This window comes from Chiloscyllium plagiosum, unplaced genomic scaffold (assembly GCF_037043375.1).
Source record: "Chiloscyllium plagiosum isolate Xiang-an unplaced genomic scaffold, Cpla_swu_hap1 HiC_scaffold_7, whole genome shotgun sequence".
Classification (NCBI taxonomy): domain Eukaryota; kingdom Metazoa; phylum Chordata; class Chondrichthyes; order Orectolobiformes; family Hemiscylliidae; genus Chiloscyllium; species Chiloscyllium plagiosum.
The window spans coordinates 57,213,465-57,240,381 of NW_028270145.1; the positions used below are offsets into that span (position 1 = coordinate 57,213,465).

Sequence of the window (26,917 nt, forward strand, 5' to 3'; positions counted from 1 at the left end):
CTCATCTTTCTGAAATTTAACACCAGCCCTTGATACCAAACCCACCATCAGGATCCTGCACACCATAATTTGAACAAGCTCAAGTAAATTCCTTCTATTCCCGAAAGTACACAGACATTTCTTACATAGACTGTTGTTACACACCTTCCCCTTCCTCAGCATTATTGACTGCCCAGATCACCGTAGTATAACAGTCTATCTCCCAGAAACAGATCCCCAATGTTGAGCCATCAATAAAAATCTTCAGTCAATCCACTGGGAATCTGGCATGTACAGTGGTGCTTGCTGCAATACAGTTACCGCCCCATCAATAAAGCGATGGAAGGTGTCATCAACAATGCTATCAAGCAACATCCTCCTCAGCAATAACCTGCTCAACGACGTCAGTTTGGATTCTGCCAGGGCCACTCAGCTTCTGGCCTCTCTACAGCCTTGGTTCAAACATGGACAAAACAGCTGAATTCCAGAGCTGAGATGAGAGTGACAGCCCTTGACATTAGACTTGCATTCAACAGAGTGTGGCATCACAGAGCCCTAGCAAAACTTGAATCAACGGGTACAAAAGGGGCAAACTCTCTGGTGATTAGAGTCATACCTGACACATAGGAAGATGGTCGTCGTTGTTGGAGGTCAGTCAGCTCAGCTCCAGGGCATTGTACAGGTTCCTTAGGATAGTGCCCTCGGCATAACCATCTTCAGCTGTTTCAATGACCTTCCCTCCATCATAAGGTCAGTGGTGGGGATGTTCACTGATAACTGCACAATGTTGAGGACCATTCGTGACTCATCAGATACTAAAACAGTCAGTGCCCAAATGCAACAAGATCTGGACAGTATCCAGGCTTGGGCTGACAAGTGGCAAGTAACATTTGCACCACACAAATGCCAGGCTATGACCATCACGAACAATAGACAATCTAATTACTGCCTCTTGGCATTCAATAAATCCCCCACCAACAACATCTTGGGAGTTACTATTGATCAGAAACTCAACTAGACTCACCACATAAATGCTGTGGCAACAAAAACAGGTCAGTGACTAGGAGTACTGCAGTGAGTAACACATCTCCTGACTCCCCAAAGCCTGTCCACTATTTCCAAGACACAAGTCAGGAGTGTGATGGAATACTCCCCACTTGCCTAGATGAGTGCAGCCCAACAGCATTTAAGCAGCTTGACACCATCCAGAATAAAGCAGCCCGTTTGACTGGCACTGCATCCATTCCTTCCAACACTTAGTAACAGCAGCAGTGTGTACCCCCTACAAGATTCACTGCAGAAATTCAGATTCAAAGATCCTCAGACAGCACCTTCCAGACACACAACCACTTGCATCTAGAAGGACAAAGGCAGCAGATATATGGGAAGACCACCAAGTTTCCCTCCAAGCCACTCACCATCCTGACTTGGAAATATATCACCATTCCTTCACTGTTGCTGGGTCAAAACCCGGAAATTCCCTCCTTAATGACATTAGGGGTCAACCCATAGCAGGTGAACTGCAGCAGTTGAAAACAACAGTTTGCCATCTTCTCAACAGCAACTAGAACTGTCAACAAAATAATACTGGCCATCCAGCCACAATCATATCCGATAAAATGAATAAATAAAAAAAAAAAAACAGTGATGCAGCAGGCATAGAGGAAAAATAGCTGGAGTTTTTGTACGAGATGGCAGTCACAATTCATAATGTTGGGTTGTCTGATTTAGTCAGTGTTCAGGTATGGGACAGTGTGACCGTAAACAAACCAGGTAAGGAGATACAGAGTGCAACAGTCTTAACCTTTACAACTACCAACATGTCTACAGTTCTTTCAGAGATGGAGGGCTGCAGTCTGGTTCAACTAAGTACCCATTCAAAATGGCTGTGGGGTTGGGGAGGGGGAGGAAAATAGAAACAAGGTAGGAAGAAGCATGGTGGCAGAAGGGGACACAGTGTGATCAACCCCATTGCCTGTAAAAAGCACAGGTCCAGGTGGTTGTGCTGCCTACCTAGCAGGACATCTGCTCAGGAGGTGATAAGTGAGAAGGGGAGCATTCGGTCATTGTAGTCCAACGTCATAGCCAGGGCAAAGAAGTTGGTTCTGCATTTCCAGTATGAGGAGCTAAACCCCTTATGTTATTAAATGAACCATGTGAAAATTGGCCTAGGGCAAATCAGACTAGGAGGATTAATGAGGCACAAAGACTAATGCAGCACAAAGACTAATGCAGAAGTAGCCCATCAACACCAGCTTTGATGGGATGGTCTCTACCCAACCAATTCTGGGACCAGCATTCTTGCTAATTGAAGAACAAGGGAAATAGAGAAAATTTTGAACTCACGTGATGCGCCAAAAACAAAAATATTAGTACATTTCTATACACACGTAATGAAACGAGTGTGGATTCTATAGAAAGTGCACTTGGAAAATTAATAATGGAAAATAAGAAAACGGCTGATAAATTGATCAGGACAGGAACTGACACCAAGTTAAAATCCTGGAATTCCCTCCCTAAAGGGCATTGTGGGTTTACCTACAACACAGATTGCTATAGCTCATGAAGGCAACTCCATATTCCATGAGTGGAAAAAAAACCAAGTGGCACTGAGTAAATTATTGGAAGTGTGGCCAACAAGTGATGCGTCCTGATAGACCTCATCCTCAAGTCTTAAAAGAAGAGGCTAACGAGCCAGTTGATGCATTTGCTGGAATTTCTAAAACTTCCTTAATTCAAGGACAGTCCCCTTAGATAGAAGATAATGATTGGAATACCTTTATCAAAAAAGGTGATAGGTCAAAAACAGAGAATTCTAGATTAGTTAGTTTAATCTCGATTAGAGAAAAATGTTAGAAGCTATAGCAGGACACTTGGGTAGATACAAGGTAATCAGGCAGAATCAATGTGATTTAGTGAAAGGGAAATAGTGTTTGACGAATCCATTAGACTTGTTTGTGGAGGAAACCTGTTCTGCATCATAACTGGATTTCCAGAAGGCATTCGAAAAAACACAACAGAGGTTCTTGCACAGAATAAAAGCTTTAGAGGATTACAAAATTGGCATAGTTAGAAGACTGGTTGGGTAACAGGAAAAGTAGACAAAAAAAAACTCTACTTTTGGCTTGACAAGATGTAATAAGTAGCAAGTTGCTGGGATCTCACTGTTTACAATTTAATAAATGACTTGGATAAAGGACAGAAGGCAAAAATCAAACTTGCTGACAACACAACTATAGGTAGGACAGTAAGTTGTGAAGGGGACCTAATAAAGCTACAGACAGATATAGGCAAATATGGGCAAAGGTCTGGCAAGTGGAATATAATGTGGGAAACTGCGAAATTGGCTATTTTGGCAGGAAGAATAAAAAAAAGCAGCACATTAGCTGAAATGGCGAGAGATCGTGGTGCTTTAAGGTGTAGAGGGATTAGTGCTCGGGTGTGAAATTGCGAAAGATTAGCATGCAGGTATAGCAAATAACTAGGGAAGTTATATAGAATTTTATTGTTTATTATAAGGAGGGTTAAATATAAAGAGTAGTGAGGTTATACTTTAGTTATACAGGTGAGGCCATGTTTGGAGTACTGAGCACAATAGTAGTCATCTTATTTAAATGAAGGATGTAAATGCGTTGAAGACAGTTCAGAAAAGGTTTACTAGATTGATAACTGGAATGGGGAAATTGGTGTGCGTCTTGTGAGGAAAGGTCAGGAAGGCTCAGCTTGCATTCGTTGAAATTCAGAAGAGTAAGAGGCAGTGTGAAACATACAAAGATTCGAAGGGGTTTCAGCAGGGTAGATGAGGAGATAATGTTTCCTCTTGGAGGAGGATCTAGAACTAGAGTCGCTGTTTAAAAATTGAAGTTGCCCATTTAAAGAGAGATGAGTTTTTGGAAGACTCTCCCAGAAAAAGGTTTAGATTAGATTAGATTACTTACAGTGTGGAAACAGGCCCTTCGGCCCAACAAGTCCACACCGCCCCGCCGAAGCGCAAACCACCCATACCCCTACATTTACCCCTTACCAAACACTACGGGCAATTTAGCATGGCCAATTCACCTGACCTGCACATCTTTGGACTGTGGGAGGAAACCGTAGCACCCGGAGGAAACACACGCAGACACGGGGAGAACGTGCAAACTCCACACAGTCAGTCAGTTGCCTGAGACGGGAATTGAACCCGGGTCTCTGGCGCTGTGAGGCAGCAGTGCTAACCACTGTGCCACCGTGCCGCCACAGGTGTTGGAACAGAGTCCTTGAATATATTTTAAGGCAGAGGTGGATAGATTGTTATTAAGCAAGGGTAAAGGGCTATCAATGGTAAGATGGAATACAGATTGAACGTTGGTATCAATCATTTAACTGAATGCCATAAAAGGTTTACTACTAGTCATAATTCAGAAGTTTGTACATTTTTCCTCTCAGGGTATAAGCCCAAAATATTGCAGTGGTTTCCGAATGATCATTTGTAAAAATATCAGCACGCCTGAATTCTTCGAAACTTCATTAGTTGTGCTTTACCCAAGTAATCCGAATCACACCTCTCAAAGCAAATTACATCTCCCAGACCTGCCATCTTCAACATGCAGAATGAAAAGGGCACTGGTGCATCAACTAATTCCAACTCTCACACTATTCTGACTTGGAAATGCATTCCTTCACAGTCACTGGATCAAATTTCTAGTGTCGCATACCAAATAGCATTGATGGAAACCTCACATGAACTGCAGTGGTTCAAGAGAATGGCTCATCACTACGTTCTCAATGGCAATTTGGGAAGGATAATAAAAAAGTGCCTTGAAAGCAAAGCCCATATTGAGGGAATTGGTAGCTGGTGTCAAACCAACATCCTTTCAGGTAATGAGGACAAGATTCTTAGGAGGTCTGATAGTGCAAACACCCACCAGTCTTTGTTTTCTTGGTTTTATTTCTTCTAAGATAGCTTTGAGGTCCAAACCTGTAAAATTTTGGGTAGGCTTCAATACTCAGTTGAATGCCCAACAGTTTTCTTGGAAAACATGGGAAAGTATTGATGAGATACAAATTCACAAGTTTCCCGGCAGCTTAGATCTCAATAAAGAGAGCAGTAAAGGTCAAGTATCTATAGTTACAAATACAAACAGAACGGGGACTACGGTACCATTGTGAATTGTTGTCAAAACTCATCTCGTTTACAGATATCCTTTGGAGAAGGAAATCTCCCATCCTTGCCTGTTGGCTCCTAAGTGCTCACCGGCAAATTAGGGATGCATGATAAGTGGTGGCCTTGCCAATGATGCCGATGTCTCCCAACAAACAAAAAAAAATCCTACAAGTAGCAAGCAGATTAATGAGACCATAAGACAAATAAAGCACTAGAGTTCATTTCCAGCAGGGGAAAATTGAAAAGTAGAGAAATTATTAAATGTGCATTGAATCTTGATTAGAACAATTAGCCAGTCAAGCCTATTCCATCATTCAAACTGGTCAAGGCTGACCTAGCTCTGCACCATCTTTCCCCATTATCCCCATTTCACTTTATGTCATGAGTATCCATAAATCTATTGAATTATGTCTTGCGTTTCTCCGTGAATGAGCTTCTCGGGGTAGTGGAGAATTCCTAAAGATCTCTCTACTCTTGGTTTGATATAAAAGGACCCATCACACTTGTGAAGAACAACAAAGTGTTCTCCTGGAGATGCTCATCCCTCAACTAACATTACTAAAACAGGTTCTACAGTCATTGTCACACTAGTCTACAGAGTACCTTGCTATAAGCAAATTACCAAAATGCCAATGTCACCCCAGACGAGTAACACCATGCTCTAGGGTTCAAATCCTACCATGGCTAATGGCAAAATTTGATGTCACTAAATGCGGAATGAAAAAAATCTCTCCTCAACCTCAATCCTTAATGGTTTACACTTTATTCTGAGATATGTCCCTAAGTTCTAGACTCATCACCCAGGAGAACCATCTTATCCACGTTTATTATCATGCCGTGTAGTAATTTGAAGTTTCAACGAGATCTTTCCTCAATCTCCGAAACTCTAAAGAATACAGGCTCAGGTTCCTAAATCTTTCATCGTAAGACAATACTTTGAACCTCTACGGTTAAGTACATTACTCCTTAGATACAAAATCAGAACCCAACACTTTATTCCAGGTATGGCCTCACTTAAGCTCTACTAACTGCATCAAGACATTTATATTCCTACACAACTCCCCTCATGACAGTAGCCAAAGTAATAATTACCTCCTAACTGCTTGCAGCCTAGCTTTTAGCAAATCATGATCAAGGGCAGCCTGGTCCCTTTGGACATGGACCTCTCACAATTTAAAGAAATAGTCTACATTTCCTACTCTCATACTCTGTACTAACATCCTCAAAACCCTCCAGTCTTTCCAACAGGAGTTCCCTTTCATAAATCCATGTTGATGCTATCCGATTTTACCATTATTTACAAAGTATCCAGCATTTCAGTCTATATTGTCACTCCTACAGACAAACCAATAGTTTTGTGGTCCTCCAATCTCCTTCCCTTCTTAAATGGCGGAGCTACATTTGTTCCAGAATCTATAGAATTATGAAAAAGGTAACAATTAACACATCCAAATCTCTCTCCAACCACATTCTGGAATGTAGCTTATGAAGACGAAGAGATGCGAGAGGCAGCTCATGGACAACATATGTCAATCTTTTTCAAAATTTGTTCATGGGATACAAGCACTGTCTGGGCCTGCATTTGTTGCCCATCCCCAAATGCCCTTGAACTGAGTGGCTTGCTCAGCCATTACAGAGGGTAGTTAAGAGTCAGCCACATGCTGTGGGTAAGGGGTCACAAATAGATCAGACGAAGTAAGGATGACAGATTTCCTTCCCTGAAGGAAATTAGTGAGCCAGATAGGTACTACTTGCAATCAAGAATATTTACATGGTTGCCATTAGGTTATCTTTAAACCTTTTTAAAAATTGATACCAAATTTCACCAGCCATGGTGAAATTTGAGCCCATATTTGTTATAGCATTAATCCAGACCACTAGGATTGTTAGTCCTATGACATTTCCACACGTCAATTGCATGGAGTGAGGTGCCAGATAGAGCACTGTGACAGTGACCACAGAATCAGTTTTAATAACTTTGGTTGACACATAATCACCACCTACAGTACTTTCTTGGTTCTCCTTCACAAGCGTGATTGGACCTTTAACATCAAACCAAATATTTGATTTGATTTTATTGTCACGTATATCTTGTTTCAATAAAAAATGAAGAGTGTTGCACAGTATCATCACTCTCCAGCACCAACTTAAACCACAGGAAAAATAAACTAAAACATAGAATATAAAAGGGAGAAAAATGAAGAAATAAAGAAAAAGTGCCCAATTTTAGAGTCCTTCTTGTTAAATGCTCCGTCAGGGCCTGGTAGCCATGCAGTCTCCTTTTCTGCACCACCACCGCTGGAACAAAAGTCACTAATCTTCAATGCCATCTAGCCTCTGTAGAGACACCCTTGCCACTAAGAGTCCAATACTGCTGACGTCACTAACACTGTTGGGTATTAGACCAGCTCAAACTCTACTCCACCACTACCATGAGTCTGCTTCGGGCCCACCTCACCAATGCAGTCACTGCTGATGTCATCAGGTCTTGTATTAGGCCCAAACCCACTTCCTGGAATCTATGCTGGATAGAGATGCCATTAGGAACCCAAACACGCCTTTGCTGCAGCAGCCATGAGTCAGAGCTAGGACTGCCTCAACAATGCAGAAGCCAACAGGAACCCAAACACACCCCTGGCACTGCAGCCACAAGTTTGTGCTGCTGGGCCCACTCGTCACCTCCGTGACAAAGCTCTTCACCAAGAGGTAAGTAATATGAAAGAAAATAAAAGGAGAGAAAATACAAAGAATCAAAAAGCAAATGGCGCAGACAAGCCCCAGGCTCAGAAGCCCTACTCACCTGCCATCTTACTGGATGCTGTAGGAAATCTTGGATGGGGGTCTCTAGAATGTTCAACATTCCAATATTGAAGTATGATCAGTTTATACTCCTAAAGCAGTTCAGATCACTTAAATAATTATAAGCAAGAATGCTTTCAATTTTTCCACATACTGCAGTTTATTATGAGCGCATCATTGGCAGTCCCTTGCAGACAAAGAGGACTCTTTTCCACTCTCAGGGTGAGTCCATAGTTAGCTGTACAGACTGATGCAACTTCAAACTCTGTTACACTGGGACAGAAGGGGGCTGAGGAAAGGGGCAAGTGGGAGTTTGGTGCATCAGGGCGCTCCTTCTGCTATTTTTGTCTGGCTTCTACTTTTTCCCAACAGCAAGTCGAGGTGCTCGACATCTTCCCAGATGCTCCTCCTCCACTTTGGATTGTCTTGGGTCACTGATTCGCATGTGTCTGTATCTGAGGCCTTGAGGGTATCACTTCCTCTGTCCACCTGGGGCTCATGTCGGTCATGTCGACTACATTCCCAGCCCATTGTAGGCCATTAAGAGTGGTCAGTGTCTCAATGCTGGGGATGGTAGCCTGGTTGAGGAGGCTGGTGCTACTGCATCTTTCTTCCCAATGGATCTGCAGGATCTTGCAGTGGCAGTTGGTAGATTAGATTAGATTACCTACAGTGTGAAAACAGGCCTGTTGGCCTAACAAGTCCACACTGACCCTCTGAAGAGTAACCCACGCTCCTCTGACTACTGCTCCAGCACCTTGAGGTGTCTGATGCAGACAGTCCACATCTCAGAGCCATATAGAAAGATGGGAAACATCCATAGCTCTGTAAATCATGATCTTGGTGTTGGATCTGATGTTGTTGTCCTCTAACACATTTTTCTTCAGGCAACCGAAGGCTCCGATACCACATTGGAGGCGGTGCTGGATCTCTTCATCAATAGCCACTTTAGCCAACAGACACTTCCAAGGTATTGGAAGTGGTCAATGTTCTCTAAGGCCTTCCCGTGGACCTTGATGATTAGGGGTTCACACCACAATGCCAGGCCAGGTTGGTCGAGGACCTTCATCTCGTGAATGTTAAGGGTGACAATGGTCTGGAGTATATAGTCACACTGCAGCTCGATGACACTGGTTTGGGTGACTTTAGTTGTGGTTTGAAGGTGCCAGAAGTTGAATAATTTCCTGCTGGTTCTGTAAGTTAGCTCCACTCCAGCAGGGAGCTTGCCGGCGGTGTGATGAAGCACTGTAGCATGGTAGATCGAGAACAGTGTTGGGGTGATGATGCAGCCCTGCTTGACACCAGGCTAAACAGGGGATGAGTCGATGGTGGAGCCATTTGTCATTGCCACAATGTCTATGCTGTTTGGAGCAGGAAAGGATAGTGACAAACGTCATGACATAACTATAGCAGAGAAAGACGCTCAATAATGCTTCCCAATTGATAGTGTCCAAGGTCTTCGTAAGGTCCAAGGTGGCCATGTACAAAGGTAGGCTCTTTTCTCTGCATTTCCCCTGCAGCTGCTGCATAGTGAAGACCATGTCCATTGTGTCCCTGTATGGCCGAAAGCCACACTGCAATTCCAGGACTTCCTCAGTCACAAAGAGGTGGTGGTTGAGGAGGACCTTAGTAATTACTTTTCCAATAGTCTAAAGCAAGGACATTTAAAAAAAAAAGAAAAGTCTGATTGTGGTAACTAACATGACAGCATAGCTCTACAGAGCAATCAAGCACTGAATCAAGGGTAGAGACAAAGTTAATGTTCATCCAAAAGGCAGCACCTCTAAAGTGCAGGTTTTCCTTAGTGCAACAATGTAACAGGCTTAATTTGCTCAAGCCTGAGGTGAGATTTCTATCACAACTTTTTCAGAGTATCATAGAATCCTTTCTACTTAAGGAATAAGTGTATTACCACTGGGTCACTACTAATGTAGTTTAAGGCCAAATAGCTCATTTGGTGACATCACGTACAAAGTCCATTCTTATACACAATCACAGTTGAGGGATGCTTCTGGAAATTAATGTCCCCTTTCTTCCAGAAAGTCCTTCTGCCATTATTTTAGTTTTCCAGAAACCTCTTGAAATCTATTTAGCAAGGATGGCAAGAAAGGAAACAAATTATGCACTATTCCACATACACACAAATCTTTCAGAAGTCTTAATTATACCTTCCCAACACAAATGCAAGTTAATGGAACAGCCACTATTCTATTAAATAATCATATATCCAGTTCAGCAGCAGTACCAGCAGAAGAGTTTATGTCAGTCATAAATGACAAACATATTTCTGGTTCCCCTTTGTTGGTCCTGCAGTTTGTCATCATGAGAAGCCATGTACGTACTTCATAGTCACCTGAAGCACAATTTTCTTGCAAGTCTTTTCTGGTTAGTGATGTAAAAAGAAATGAATGGGAGCCAAATTATGCTTTCATTCACCTCCTACACTACTCTAAATAAAGAATATTTTACACTAGGAGGAAAACATCTCTTTTTGAAATCAGAGTCATAGGGCACAGTAACAGATCCTTTGGTCAAACTCATTAATGCCAAACAGACAAAGGCCAAGTGAGAACACCAACTTAATTTGGAAGCCAAAACACAGGTACAAAGTGGAGATAACCTGAAGGAAACTGATATTCTAGAATAGTGGACACAATATCCGATTCCTTACGAGAGCAGCATTCAATGTTTGGGCAATTATTTCAGTTGGCCCCCTCAGGATAGCTGAACAGGACTAGAATACCTTGACTGGACTGCTAACTACAATGACAAAATCACAAATAAAAAACAAAGTAGATATCAGAAAATAGGAGGTATGTCAAATTTATGGTTGATTTAGTCCAAAGACATTGGTTTTCCCTCAGTTCAGAACTTCAAAATCTTTGGCACTATTATCTCAACTAGATTAATACTTTCAATGACTTTACCACAAATGTATTGGCAAGGTTTAAAAATGCTCGGTTTCAATTTTGAGTAGAAATCACAAACCAGGATTCATTTCTCCAATGCCTTTTGTTGCATTGTTCAATATAAAACAAAACTAAAACTAAATCCACCATTCAAAATTCAACAGCTCAAATCAGTTCTGATAACATTTGAATTGAAATATTAACCTACCTGTCTTTCAACAATGTACATTTATTTAGCTCCTTTAATGCAATAAATATCCTAATGCATTGCACAACAGCACTAAGAAACAAAATATAATAACCAGCTTAGGCAAAACAGGTGGTTTTTCAGTGTGTCTTAAAGAAGAAATGGAGGTGGGTAAGTTTAAAGAAAGTATACCAACTGAAGTCATGGCTGCTCATGTAAGACTAATTAAGAATCAAGAATACACCAAAAACCAGAATTAGAGGAGCACAGATTATTGGAGGGTTGAAAGTCTGAAGGAGATTACAAAGATAGGGAAGAGCAAGGTCATTAGAGAGATTTGAAAACAGTGATGAAAGTATTAAAATCCAGACTAGAACACAACACAGGTCACTGCAATAAAGGAATTCAATCAGTGCATATGAAAGCAGAGTTTTTGATGACCTTAACATTTACTGGGTATAGAATGCAAGAAGCCAGCCATAGGCATGTCAGAAAAAGTACAACATTGACTGAGCAAAGACATGAACGAGGGTTTCAGCAGATGTTATGCAGGTAAAAATAGGCAGCCTTAGTGATGGCAGGAATAAGGTCAGCAGTTGATCACCACATTAAATGTTTATGAATGGGCTGGCTTAATCTCAGACCACTGACAGGGAGAAGGATGGAATTGGTAACCAAGGACAAATCTGGCACAGCAATCAAAAATGATGGATTCAATCTTCCCAATATTTAATTTGGAGAAAGTTCCATTCATCCAGTTCTGGATGTTAGCAAGCAGTCTGATGGCTTAGTTAGAATGGAGACATCAAGTGGTGATGACAATAGTGGTGCGAAAGAGCTGGATGTCGTCAGCATATGCACAAACTAACACTGCTGTCTGATGATACCACTGAGGGCAGCAAGCAGATGAGAAACAGGTATCAATTAAAAAGGATTGGCTGTGGACTCCTAACATTTGCTTTGTTTCAGCTTAAATTTCTCCCTTTTTTCAAACCCTTGACTTTTGGTTGATTAAAAGTCAACATAGAAAGCATGATCATAGAATTAAAGTTAGTGTTCATCTGAAGATGGTAAAAGACATGTAGGATAGCTGTGAAGGATGTTGCCAAAATTTTTTGTTGAACTAGTTAGCAAACATTACATCATTAGCTAAATGAACTAGTTTTAACAAGATTAAAGTTTATTGACTTCATATTGGAGAAATGTGCAAACAGCAATGAATATGCAGTTGGATTTCTGTAGTCAAAATACAAACAAGGCAGGAGATTCATCAAAATAATAAATTATAGAAGAAATAGATTAATAAACACATAAGAGCTAACTAAGACTGTTACTAGATTTACAAATTAACAAATGACTTCCACCATGTTTAGCTGAACAATCCTTTATGCACATTTCGTTGCACTAAAATACAACATTATATATTTGCAAAATATTATACAAAATCACATGTTGCTGCAGATCAAGAATAAAGTGTTCTTGAAAGCATGGAAACATGCAGTCTTTGGATAAGAGACTAAAGAGTACACAGATTACACAATTTCTATACTGAACCATAGAAATTAAATCAAATGGCTGAAAATATAGTCACGTAGACTCTGAAAACCAACTTCATAAAAACTTAAGATTTTAGTTTTATAAGAAATTGTCATGATCTTGTCAAAGTAATAAGTAGAATTAAGGCAATTACTTTTTAATCCTTCACTAAGAACCAACAGTAATTGCATGTATTTTATTCTATATATGTTCTAAAGTCCATTAACGGCATGTTGGCCAGGTGTAAAGCCTTGGTTTGGGTTGCACCACCTTGAACAAAACAACAAGTGTAGGTAATTCAACTCCTCCAGGCCTGCTGTACCAGTCGATATTGTAGGTTACATCTATCTCCACACCATTTGCCCACACTGCTGAACGTCAATAGTACCTAGAAATTCATTATGTTTCAAACACATTCATTCAATGACTGTGCTTCCCACCCTGCTTGGATAAAAAAAAAAGTTCCAAAGAATCTTACCCTCAGTGAAGACATTTCTAGTGTCAACGATGAATGGATTGCTCCTTATTCTGACAATGTGTGCCCTGTTTCCAGAACCCCCTGATCCCTACTGCATTGCAAATGGCAAGTGCACCCTTCTATAGGAAAAGGAACCAAAACTGCACCAATTCCAGGCACAGTCTTACCAAAGATGTAGTACACTTTAAGAAAGACATCTTCACTCCTGTATTCAAACACTCTTGCAATAAAGACCAACATACCAGGTACCTTGCTGCACCTGCAATCCTTTATCACTTACAAGCAAGGACATCTAGATGAACATTTTACTTAACAGCATTCAACTGTGCATAGAACAAAGTACAAACCGCAACTGATTTTCTATCGCACCTCCACCATCCTTGAAGTAGCTTCAGTATACTCCTCTCACAATTTGGTAAAAACAATGACTGCAGATGCTGGAAACCAGATTCTGGATCAGTGGTGCTGGAAGAGCACAGCAATTCAGGCAGCATCCGAGGACAGGCAAAATCGACGTTTCGGGCAAAAGCCCTTCATCAGGAATAAAGGCAGAGAGCCTGAAGCATGGAGAGATAAGCTAGAGGAGGGTGGGGGTGGGAGAGAGTGGCATAGAGTACAATAGGTCAGTGGGGAAGGAGATGAAGGTGATAGGTCAGGGAGGAGAGGGTGGAGTGGATAGGTGGAAAAGGAGCTGGGCAGGTCGGACAAGTCCGGACAGGTCAGGGGATTGAGTTTCTGGAGGTTAGAAGCTAGGATGAGGTGGGGGAAGGGGAAATGAGGAAACTGTTAAAATCCACATTGATGCCCTGGGGTTGAAGTGTTCCGAGGCGGAAGATGAGGCGTTCTTCCTCCAGGCGTCTGGTGGTGAGGGAGCGGCGGTGGAGGAGGCCCAGCACCTCCATATCCTCGGCAGAGTGGGAGGGGGAGTTGAAATGTTGAGCCACTGGGCGATGTGGTTGATTGGTGCGGGTGTCTCGGAGATGTTCCCTAAAGCGCTCTGCTAGGAGGCGTCCAGTCTCCCCAATGTAGAGGAGACCGCATCGGGAGCAACGGATACAATAGATGATATTAGTGGATGTGCAGGTAAAACTTTGATGGATGTGGAAAGCTCCTTTGGGGCCTTGGATGGAGGTGAGGGAGGAGGTGTGGGCGCAGGTTTTACAGTTCCTGCGGTGGCAGGGGAAAGTGCCAGGATGGGAGGGTGGGTCGTAGGGGGGCGTGGACCTGACCAGGTAGTCACGGAGGGAACGGTCTTTGCGGAAGGCGGAGAGGGGTGGGGAGGGAAATATATCCCTGGTGGTGGGGTCTGTTTGGAGGTGGCGGAAATGTCGGCGGATGATTTGGTTTATGCGAAGGTTGGTAGGGTGGAAGGTGAGCACCAGGGGCGTTCTGTCCTTGTTGCGGTTTGGCTATTCAAAGTATAAGAGCATTAAATTCCTTTACTTTATTTGTATAATTTCTAGTTTAGATAATTTTGTTGGTTAGTACACAAACAATAACTTGAATCTTCATAATCATATTGAATCCACAAACAATACAGAACCAAAACAAGCCCCTTTCTCACACATCTCATTCAAGAAATTTTAAAAATTCCAGTCTTATGCATGTTCTGAATCAGCAACGACTGAGTAAAGTTTAACAGCAATATCAGGTACTGAACTGTCCTTTAAAATTAGCATGGAAACACACAGGCTTGAGCAAGTAAGCTTATAGGTATTCAACAAGCAAAGTTGTCCTGAATACATTGGATCAAAATTACGAATAACATCAAATGGTACAGGAGAAAAAAAAACAAACAATCAAGGACATGTCTTCAGATACTCTGACAAAGTCAACTGCACAACAAACATGCAGTTTAAAACAAAAGACTGAAAAGTAATGTAAAGCAAGACACAACCAACTTTGTTTAAATGTCACGTTAGGTCTGACATCAGATCCCCTCTATCTTTACAAATGCAGCAGTGCAAAGTAAAATACTTCTGCACCAATGCTGCAGCTATAGTGTAAAAAGTCCCTGTAATAGATCAATGTCTTCCACAGGTCTCATTTCACAAAATACAAAGATGACCCAGCAATGGAACATAAAATGCATTTCATGCAAAGAATGCAAATATAAATCAACCTGTTTAAATAGGCTACTTTATATTATTCATAAACATTACTTAACATAACTAAAATTTCTGTAAATCAATGAAAACAGATCAACTGTGCAAAATACACTGCAATATTGTCAGAACACATCTGGATACCTGCATAAAGAAATGAAATAGGCTTCTTTTTCCAGGCCTCTTCATTTTCCTGCTCCCTTATACATATTTAAGTTTACTTTTTCTTAAATTATCATATCACCAAGAAAAAAAAGGAATTACTATACAACTCATATTCCATTTTCAAATGAAGAGCCATCCCATTATGGGATATTAATTTCAACTCATCAAATGGGAGTTCTATTGGGTTCTAAAATTTTGTCTATTTTCTTTGACTACTCCAATTCTTCTTTATAAACAGTATGATTAAAAGTTGTTACAAATCACCAGTGACAAACATTAAACTAATAAAGCCTTTGCAGAAATAACCAGAGGTACTATTGCTTATTTGCAGATAAAAGAATTTCAATTTGGAATATCAACTACATCATAAAACATTTGTTCTTGGAACTATTATTATAATCACAAGCAGCAAATTGAGAACTTATTCAATGTAGGAACTACGTGATTTGATTATTGGTAAAACTCAAGTACTTAAAAGCGATTCACCAACTTAGTAGGATTCTGTACTTTAAAGCTTACTTGTATTACACTAACATTTGTCTGAATATATCATGGGTGGATTGCATAAAGATAACCCAGATAATAAGTATGCTCTGATAATGAAATAAACTGAAGAACAAATGAATAGCAAAATGTCATTTTTGCCTCATTGACGTTGCGTAAAATGATCCACTTTAACATGTTTACTGATTATCGGCATTCAATTCTTTTTCCACACTTCTCAGTGGGCCATTGCTTTCCAAAATATTTTCATGCAGCATTGAAACTTATTAAAATATTTCAGTGAAAATAAACAGCATACTTTGCTCTCAACTACACAACTGGCATCTACGGTTCAACATTAGCACTTGGCATTATTCTAGGAAAATAATTGCTCTGTCCACTTTTGCTAAGTAATTGTTTCCTTCCAAGTTATCTGAATATTTATATTTTGTAATGATATGAACATATGTTAAATATAGATGACCATCATTATGAAAAAGCTTAAATCCATTATGAAAAAGCTTAATGTCAACAAAAAAATCCATACTACCAGGAGAATTGAAAATTGTTTTTCTAGATCTATAATAGTTTTCTAACAATTTTTCAGAAATATACAAATAAATTGTGACGACTCAGCAGTTGCAACCTTTCAAGCAGTAAAAAATTGTCAATTAACATACCATGTAATACTTTTAAATGTAATGCACTAGCCAAAACATTTAATAATCCATGTACTTTCTAACTAGCAGTCAAAAAAAACTACATACTGGGATTTCACCTGTGGCTGTAAAATTTGTTATACAAATTTTAATTACTTCATTCCTTTACAGAAAACTATTGTTCTAATATTTTATGCAAACCCAAAATCACTATAAAAAGAGGTGCTTTACTAAGAAACGAGCCACGTTTGATCAAATTGTTAAGTTTTTTTTATAGATTAATTGGTGGGCCCATTTACAATAGTGCTGATCTGAAAATGTGGTGACTAAGTTTAAATAAAATTTAGAGACTAATAGGTTTCGAAACCTTCTGCTTCAGATGGTGGGAAGGATGGCTGCAGTTGCCAAAAAGACGAGATCTCTTTGATCTGACAATCCAAAGCCTCCCCACGCTTTGCTGCGTTGTGCTTGCCATACTGTTTAATACCTTCCACTTACTGTGAAAAAAATCTCATCAGTGACTGGCATTGCCAAAAATGGCAATGGAGATCTGCCCGCTGGTTACGTTTTCAGAAACAATTTACTTAACCTCTCAGTATCATGTTGCAAATCAATATGTCAACCGCCAAAACTCGCTCAGAAATAAGATCATGGACTCTCCAAGTCAGGCTCTGACCCTCATCATCATCTCTCGCTAAGGGGAGGGCAACATACAATGGAGTAAACATAACATGTTACAGCTCCAATACAACACCAGCTCCACTTTTTTGTCACTTCATCACCAAAAAGGTTATTGGGAGCCTGAAGAATTTTTTTTAATGATACGTTGCGAAACGGTACACAGCCTAAATAAAGTCTGCCTGAGATACCGCCTGAGGGTTTCTGGCGTGTGCACCAACCATTAGACACCTCATCTCATGTTAATGTTACCCAGGGCCTCGGAGCAACCCGCCTGGGACCCGGTGTGCCATCGCTTCACAAATAGTAGAGCAGGAGGGAGGGGGCAAACGAAAAGAAGAAAGACACAAAAAAAAATCATCTGAAGAGAGGGGGGGGGGGGGGGGGTCAGAAAGGAGGGGCGAGAGATGAAGCGGAGTGAGTAAATTACCTTCTTTAGCCTTTACAGGTGCCGTGTTAGTCTGCAAAGCTCCCGGCGTTGGGGACGTGGAGAACTGGGACCAAGATGGCGTCCCCTCCAAACTTCCACCACTTCCACTGTTACTTTGGACACTCATCAAGCTACTTTGAGACAAAAAAACACACACACACATACACAAGTGTCAGCAACGACACAACACCCCCCTCCCCTCCCCTCAGGGGAAAAAATAATTACCCTCAGCCAGCAGCAAACTGAAACCGACCACACGCCCGACGAGAAAGTGGGTGATAATTTTTTTTGTTGTGTTTTTTTAAACAAAAGCCCAGTCTCCTTACCCACCCTCAGATTCAGATGTAAACGTATGTTTCCACCACCAACCCCCTCCCCACATCCCCGTGACAAACGTTCACACACCTCTGCAGTGCGTCTTCAAGTGGCCCCGTCACCTTCGCATCAGTTAAGCGTCACGCATCGTTTGTGCAAATACTATCGCGAGGTTCGTGCACCTCAGCGGAGAGAATAAAATGGCAAAAAGCCACAATAATAAATAATAATAATAATAAATAATAACAATGATGGTGGTGGTGATATAGCGGCGGGAACCCGGGCTGTTGGCCTACAGCTACTCCCCTCTGGGGTCAATGACTCCGGCGAGCTTGACTTTAAACTTTGGGAGTAAATGAGTGAAACCCCCGGCTCTGGCCCAGGGACAGCTCTCTTTCTTTCTTTCTTTCTTTTCTCTCTAAGATGCTGCTGCTGTTTAAGGAAACTTCTCCCTCATTGTCTCCCTGATCATCAATAACTCTTCACACATTGAAATGAAGCTTCTCTTTAAAGGGGGGGTAACGGGGGGGGGGGAAGGTTTCGGCTTTCACTCCGCAAACTATTTTTTTTGCGACAGTGTCGCACCAAATTCCTTTACAAGAGGGAGAGGGGGGAAAAAGAGAAAATAATGAAACTAAAGTAAGTCAGCTGCCCCGCCCACAGCTGGATGTCATGACGTGAACCTGGACAACTCTAGTGGAGTGTGCAGCGCATCACAGGGATGTGTAATCTATTGGAAATACATCCACGGTTAATTTCATTTCTTTGTGGATTGAAGTGTGAATTTATAGTAATCCCAATTTTTTTTTAACATCCAGCGAACTTTTCTTTCGAAATAAAAATCCATGGTAAATTAAGGGTTTCGACAGCTGAGAACGTGGGCGTTGCAATATTATTTAAAAGTTTAATAATATTTGGAAGTACGTAATAGCTTTTTTTTTTGCCTGGTCTGTATTCAAACAAACGTTGACCATTTTCAGGAACAAATGCTAACATTTTTGCCACACTAATGCCACAAAATAAGACGTTGCCTCCACCTCTGGTTGCATGTTTCAGTGTGATTTGCTGCATTATAATCACAAACCGTTGTATTCTTAATAAATGAAGTAAATTTGGGAGGATACTTGTCCAGAACATGTACACCAGAATGGATCTGTTGAACCATATGGCACATCCCTGTGCTTAGGGTCTCTCAGTGGTTAGCACTGCTGCATCATGGTGCCAGGGACCTGGGTTCGATTCCAGCCTCAGGCAACTGCATTTGTGAGTTTCCTCCCACTGTCCAAAGGTATGCAATTTAGGTGGATTGGCCACCTGTTCAGGGACCTGTAGATTAGGTGTATTAGTCAGGGCTAAGTGTAAGGGGGTGGGTGACCTTTCAGAGGGTTGGTGTGGTCTGAATGGCTTATTTTCACACTGGAGGGATTCTATGAATAATCTTTATGGTTATCAGTACTACAAAAACTTAATAATATTAAGTACTGGAGTTTCTCAGAGTCTGCCTTGAATTTGGAATGATCCAGCTTTGTGCACCAATTATACACTATGAGTAGAGTGACCAGATTTTTAAAAGTCAGAACTGGGACACATTGATGTTCCTGGTTAAATTGAGTTTCACATTAAGGGGGAATGAGAGTCTGTGTGATTGTGTCCCAAACCAGTGGAGCGCTGAACTGTTGCTCCCTGGTCCCTTTATTGAGCACTTTTACGTGGAGCAGGAGCTGAACCATCTGCCACACAACCTCTGTTTTCAGAAGTTCATGCTAAGAAATGTTGTCAACACTAAATCAACCACAAAAACTCTTGGAATGTAAGCCTGGCTAGGGATGTCTCCCTGGGATCAGCTGTCAATCATCCTAAAGTATCCCCTTCCCCCTTTCCTGCTATATCTTCTCTGTCTACAGTCTGGTTATATTCCTGTTTTGCTGCCTCCTTGTTACCATTTGCATCTTTCAAGGTTGTCTGAAAAGAGAAAAGCTGAAAACCAGGACATTTGAACAATTTTGACAGAATTATCAGAACACCAAGATGTTTAATAAAAATCCAGGATTGCCCCTACAAAACCAAAACACCTGGTTACCCTATGACTATGTCATTGTTAATGATACTGGAACTATTTTGTGGTTTTGGCCTTAATTGTACACAATTGCAACCAATGCATTACACAAACCAAACCAGTTTTCTGACGCAGCTTAGACCGGAGAGAAAAAGACTTGTAGAGATTTCCACAAAGCACTTTACAGAAAATTAAGTGTTTTTAAGTGTAATGTAGGACAATACATCAGCTGAGAAGGTCCCACAACCAACAATGTGATAATGAACAAATAATCTGGTTTTGTTGATTGAGGAATCGTTCCTTTCCAATAGTGCCATAGAATCTTTTACCTGCACCTGAGAGGATAAACAGGGCCTTGGAATAATGCTTCATCCAACTGGTGATACTTTGAAGCGTGCAATGCACTGAAATAAAAGGCTGTTATAGTATATGATTATCTCTTACTCTTCGGAGGGTCAGTGTGGACTGTTTGGGCCAAAGGGCCTGTTTCCGCACTGTAGGTAATCTAATTTGAAGGCATCATACATTCACTATGCGAACTCACTGTAAGGAGCCATGTTAAATGTATTTTATATTTACACCTCCTAACCATAGATGGCACTATTACATATTAGATCATTCTAAACTATATCAAATTAGCCCCTTTCCTAATTAAAGTTCCCAAAAATTCTTCATTTTCTTTCAACACTGTTTTGATTTGTTTATATAAGTATTTCATATATTAGTAATGTATAATAAAATCTCATAATTTTATTTAATGTAGATATATCATACATAGGACTTTTGTGTTTGTGGTAAACATTTTTATATATCGATGTAAATCTGTTACATATGGAGTGGCGGCATCAACTGCTCATATAGCCACGAGGCAGTTGAGACTCTAAAGTGGTCAATTAATGGCCTGATATCTCTGGGGTTCAACCAACAGCTGGAGAGGACTATGCATTGTGTCGAGTCATACAACTTTCACTGCACAGCCCTTGAATCCATTGAATGTTTGCCCAATGTTTGCCTCCCAGAGCCAGCTACACCCCATCCTCCTTTGCTTCCTTTCTCAGCCTGCCTGTCTACCATAGCCTTCTGCCCACTGGAGTCCTCTGACCCATCCAGAGAGACCATCTAGCCTTTTCTGATGCCATCCTCCATCACTTTTTTTAAACTCCATCTCCATGTCTGTTTGCCTTTTGGGGCTGCATACAGTCCCAGCTGTAGCCATCAATCCCACTGGTGTTTCTAGTACAAAAACATCCTGACTAGATGGGAGTGGTATTCTACCTTAAACCAATTAAAGACTGGAAATGGCTGCAGGGCAACTCATGGAGGAGGGATGTACTCACCCTAACATTTTAATTTATTATCAATCAGATCGCAAACTGAAATTTGGCATCGTAGATCATATTTTACTTTGTTTTAATTCAATGAGATGGTCTTTCACTGAAACAGGAGTATGCAATGCTGTTGATTTGGTTTTAACAATAAAACAGAAGTTTTTGGACAAAAGGAAACAAGATAGAATAAGCCAAAATATTTACATATCTCACAATTTGAAAGATTTTGAAACACACTTAAAAAATGCAATCCCATCTATTCCAACTCCATCACTTTTCAATTCTCCAATGCCAGAGAATGTTTGCTTCTTTGTCACATCTGTGGGTTCAACTTAACTGTTTCTTTCAATTCCTCGTCTTGAGAGTTTGGTAGCTCATTCCTTGTTTAGTCACACATCTGACCTTAGACTTTCTCATCTTCAAATAACTCTTTAAGGGTTCTAACCAATGTTGTGGGGAAATCACCAGCCTCAGAGTCAGAGTCGGGTTCAATGACAGAGTTTATTGTACAAGAAAATACCAACAGCACAGTGGTCAGCTGTGAGGCTTCTCTCAACCCAGAGCACATGTCAAGACACATTTATACATTTTGTATTACAATAGGTCAGTGATGAAATTATTGTCTTTGTAACATAGTTTGTTTATTGTAAACATTGCAGAATCATTAATAGTTTCGATGCAGTCATTGTCAGTTCCAGTGCAGCCTTTGTTAATTTCAGTGCAGTTGTCAGTTTCAGCGCAGACATTGTCAGTTTCATTGCTACAGTAATGGGCGCTAATCGCTCTTCTTGAGAAGGATGATTACTGCAGCCCTGGCTTTTAGCACTTTGTATTGAGTCCATATCAAACGGTTAGTATTTCTATCAAAGGTGTTGTATAGACCCAGACAATTCAGCGGGCAGTATATGCTACTCATATGTATTCTCTCCCCCATCCACCTTAAACTAATCAACTAAGTTGTGAGTGCATTGTGCTGGCATTCTGGTGGCCCCAGGCAGTGTCTGTGTTTGCTCTGCTGTCTCTCTCCACATTGGGGTCCAGTGACCGTCTTGTGTGTGAAATGGTCAGCTTATGGCTGTGTGTCTGTGTGCCTAGTGTCACCCTGCTCCGTGCCATCTACCACTTCACCAAACTCACCTGATCTGAAACTTTAAAACTAAAACTCTTACAGTGAAGTACCCTACTTCTTAACTTTTCTGAACTAGCTCATTTCTCCAGAAGAAACTATGTTCTTACATTTAATTTCTGCCAGGACTTCTACAAACTGAATCCAAAAGCTTTTCAAGCCAGGCTTTTTCTCTTAAGCTATAAAAATAACTACTCCTGATTCTTCTAAACTGAAAGCAAGCTAAGTGGTTTCCATTTGCAACCCACTCCAAATATTTACGAATTCCCATTATCACCCCAGAGACTCCCTCTTCCATACTGTTGCATAAAAAAAGACTCCAGAAATACTAACAAGATAATAATTAAATCTCTCATGTATATTGACCAAAACTGACATCAACTAGTTCAAATTTCAAACTCTAAAATAAATGATATATATCACATAACAAATCTGTCCGTTGGAGCAGAATCACTTTTGATTATTGTTTTACAAGAAATCAACAAGGTTTGCCTCATCTTTCCAGATCTGTAAAAAAGCTGGAAATTGTATGGCATAAGTTTCAAACTCTATCTTTGATTTTAGCCAACATTGGCTTCCACTTAGTGAAGATTCCAAACACTTATTTACTGTAATTTTGCACTGTTCAGGTATAAATGGAAGTGTTGTATTTCCTACACTACTACTAGCATTTATCACACTATTTGAGAGCATTTTGTTGTTTAAGAAATCAGATTGTTGTGTGTTGAAGCATGGTTCCGAGGTCAATGGGACTTGTAGCCACTTATCACACTGTGGCCAAAGCAAGAAAAACTCTGTATTGATCAGGACTTTTTTCGTTTGTCAAATGCTTGGATTTCTGGCTTATCTCTCATCTCCAGCTGATGTCACAATGAGTGAGCTGTTGGAGTGGAGCAGAAGCTGATGCATATTCTGGTATGCAATGCTAGACCCAAGAGAGAGTTCTAATGAAAGCATTGACCTGGAACATCAACTGTTTGTCTTCACAGGTGCTGTTTGACCTGCTGAGATTTTCTGTCAGTGTTTTTTGTTCTGATTTGAGATTTCCAGCACCAAGTATTTTGCGTTTGCATCCAGGAGAGATTTCATTTGTTTTGTATCCATTGATAGTTCAACATTCAGGATTGTATTTATCTGTGTAGAATCAGGAAACAAATTTGTCTCATTGAAAATATGACCAATGAACTGATTTTCATCATGAAAAATTACACTTAGAGTCATAGAGATGTATAGCACAGAAACATGCCCTTCAGCTCAACTCATCCACGCTGACCAGATATCCTAACCTAATCTAGTTCCATTTGCCAGCACTTGGCCCATATCCCCCTTAACCTTTTTTATTCTTTCAAATGCTCCAATTGGACCAGCCTCCGCCACTTCCTATGGCTGTTCATTCCATACATGCACCACTCTCTGCATGATAAGATTGCCCCTCAGGTCACTTTTATATCTTTCCCCTCTCACCCTAAACCTACGCCCCCTCGTTCTGGACTCCCCCACCCCAGGGAAACAACTTTGTCTATTTATTATATCCATGCCCTTCATAATTTTATAAATCTCTATAAAGTCACCCCTCAGCCTCCGACACTCCGGGAAAACTGCCCCAGTTTTTTCAGACTCTCCCTATAACTCAAATCCTCCAACCCTGCCAACATCATTGTGAATCTTTTCTGAACCCTTTCAAGTTTCACAACATCCTTCCGATAGGAGGCAGACCAGAATTGCACACAACATTCCAAAAGTGGCCTAAACAATGTCCTGTACAGCCACAACATGACCTCCCAACTCCTGGACTCAGTACTCTGCCAATAAAGGAAAACATACCAAATGCCTTAAGTACCTGCGACTCTACTGTCAAGGAACTATGGTCCTGCAATCCAAGGTCTCTTTGTTCAGCAACACTCCTCAGGATCTTAGCATTATGTGTAGAAGTCTGCCCTGATATGCTATTCCAAAATGCAGCACCTCGCATTTATCTTAATCAAACTTCATCTGCCACTCCTCAGCACACTGGCCCATTTGATCAAGATTCCTTTGTACTCTGAGGTAAACTTCTTCGCTGTCCACTACACCTCCAATTTTGGTGTCATCTTCAAACTTACTAACTATACCTCCTATGTTAACATCAGAATCATTTATACAAATGATGAAAAGTCATGGACCCAGCACTGATCCCTGTGGCACATCACTGGTCACAGGCCTCTAGTCTGAAAAGCAACTCTCCACCAGCACCCTCTGTCTTCTACCTTAGAGCTAGTTCTGTATCCAAATGGCTAGTTCTCCCTACATCCCATTAGATATAACCTTGCTAACCAGTCTCCCATGGAGAATCTTGTTGAATGCCTTACTGACGTCCATATAGATTAAGTCCATCACTCTGCCCTGATCAATCCTCTTTGTTACTTCTTCAAAAAACTCAATCAAGTCCATGAGATATGATTTCCCACCAACAAAGCCATACTGACTATCCCTAATCAGTCCTTTGCCTTTCCAAATACATGTAAATCTTGTCCCTCAGGATTCCTTCCAACAAAGTGCTCACCACCGACATCATGCTCACCAGTCTATACTTCCCTGACATTTCCTTACCACCTTTCTTAAATAGTGGTATCATGTTAGCCAACTTCCGGTCTTCCGGCACCTCTCCTGTGACTATTGATGATACAAATATCTCAGCAAGGGGTCCAGCAATCACTTCCCTAGCTTCCAACAGAAGCCTACAGTACACCTGATCAGGTCCTGGGGATTTATCCACTTTTACGCGTTTCAAGACACCCAGCACCTCCTCTTCTGTAATATGGACATTTTTCAAGATGTCACCATTTATTTCCCTACATTCTACATCTTCGATGTCCCTCTCCACAGTAAAAACTGATGCAAAATACCCGTTTAGTATCTTCCCCATCCCCTGCGGCTCCACACCTCGGCCCCACACCTCCATCATTGATGAAGGGCTTTTGCCCGAAACATCGATTCTCCTTCTTCTTAGATGCTGTCTGACCTGCTGTACTTTTCCAGCACCACACTCTTGACTCTGATCTCCAGCATTTGCAATTCTCAATTTCTCCTAGTTGATTTCATTGACAGTTGTCATTGGATGTCTTTTGTGCTTTATTGGTTAATTGTCTCACCTCATATGTGCTTAGATTGTCACTTGACCATGGATTTGGGAACTACAAAAATGGGGCTTATCCACAGTGTTGCTCCACCAGTCTTCTCAATGATGTCTAGACTTTCCAGTCTTCTAACTCATTCCTTATATCCTCTCTAATGTGGAGTGGAGTCTGTATATTTTTCTCCTGTTTGGGCTATATGTTTTTAACAGTAAATTGATCTGCTTATTGTTTCCATTCCAAGCAATTTCAAACAGCTGTGAATAACAATAAAATAATCGCCTTTGGTCAGTTATCCGTGTGTACGAATTACGTTGATAGAAATCAGTCTCAGGACTGTTGTAGAACTTCACTAAGTTTCCTTTGTTTAACTTAACAGCTTGGTATCTTCCATGAAATGAGTTGATTATGACTTGAATTATATTCATGACTGGCAACAGCACATCAGAACCATATGGGTAGATTTTTACTGTTTCTAGGTAGCTAGAGGTTATGTTGCTTCTTACAATTCTTGAAATTTTAGGGAGTCCATGATATTGACTGTTCTTCCCTTCTCGGTTACAGAAATTGTTGGAGTTTTGGAAAATTGACAATGGAAGCATCATGCATGGGTCTTTAATCTACAAACAGGACTGCCCAGGAAGACCCATTGTTTTGCCTGTCCCACAGAACTTATGCTTACTACCATGACTCAATTTTTTCTCCCATTGTACAATACAGTCTCTTTCTATTTTCATCTGGAATTCTTCTGATGCCTTATGCTAGCTTCAAAATTTCCATTTTGTGGATGCTAGCCACCTCTGCTTCATCATGGATAGGACATCCACCCCCATCAAGACTGTCTGAGGGTTCTCTATTTCTTCCTTGAAACAAGTCCTAAACCATCCCTATCTATCATCACACTCCTCTGCCTGGCTGGGTTTGTCCTCATTTTGAACAACTTTTTTAACTCCTCTCATTTTCTTCAAGTCCAAGGTGTGACTGTGGGTACTTGTATGGGCCCCAATTATGCCTTTCTTTTTATTGGGTACATAGCAGATTCCTTGTTCCAGTCTTACTTGGGTCCCTCCCCAAAACTCTTTCTCTGATATATTAATGACATCATTGGTGCTACTTTATTTGAATTGCAACTGTAATTCAATCTTTTTCTTATGTTGGACATGTTCTTCAATGTAGATATCAACCACCACAATGACAGCCTATAAGGCACAATTTTGACAACTCTTTTAAGTGTTGCATATATATATACTCTATCCGTTGTAACTTTTATCATTTTCTGTTCTTTCCTTAAATATTGTCATGTTTGTTGCTTCCTCTGAATGTTCCATTCTCTTGACATCCTTTCAGTGTCACTTGTTTAGTAAACTCAGTAAATTCTTGTTGAATGCTGTTTGATTTACTTCCTTACAGCGTCCCTCCTTACTTTTC

At 40.8% G+C, this 26,917-nt stretch overlaps 1 protein-coding gene across 4 annotated transcripts in view; it reads right to left on the reverse strand.

Annotated features, from left to right (window-relative positions):
- LOC122551589 (serine/threonine-protein kinase tousled-like 1) overlaps nt 1–18,345 on the reverse strand; it is a 141,785-nt gene extending 123,440 nt beyond the window's left edge. Inside the window, exons 1-2 of one of the 4 annotated variants that reach the window (XM_043693717.2) lie at nt 17,957–18,345; nt 17,552–17,685 (exon numbers count right to left, since the gene is read on the reverse strand). In XM_043693717.2, coding sequence (XP_043549652.2) covers nt 17,552–17,678 — 127 coding nt within the window. In that variant the 5' untranslated portion in view covers nt 17,679–17,685; nt 17,957–18,345. The remainder of the gene's footprint in view (nt 1–17,551; nt 17,686–17,956) is intronic. The other 3 variants (XM_043693715.2, XM_043693714.2, XM_087989054.1) reach the window with 3 other exon arrangements.
- Between the last annotated feature and the right edge of the window lie 8,572 nt (nt 18,346–26,917).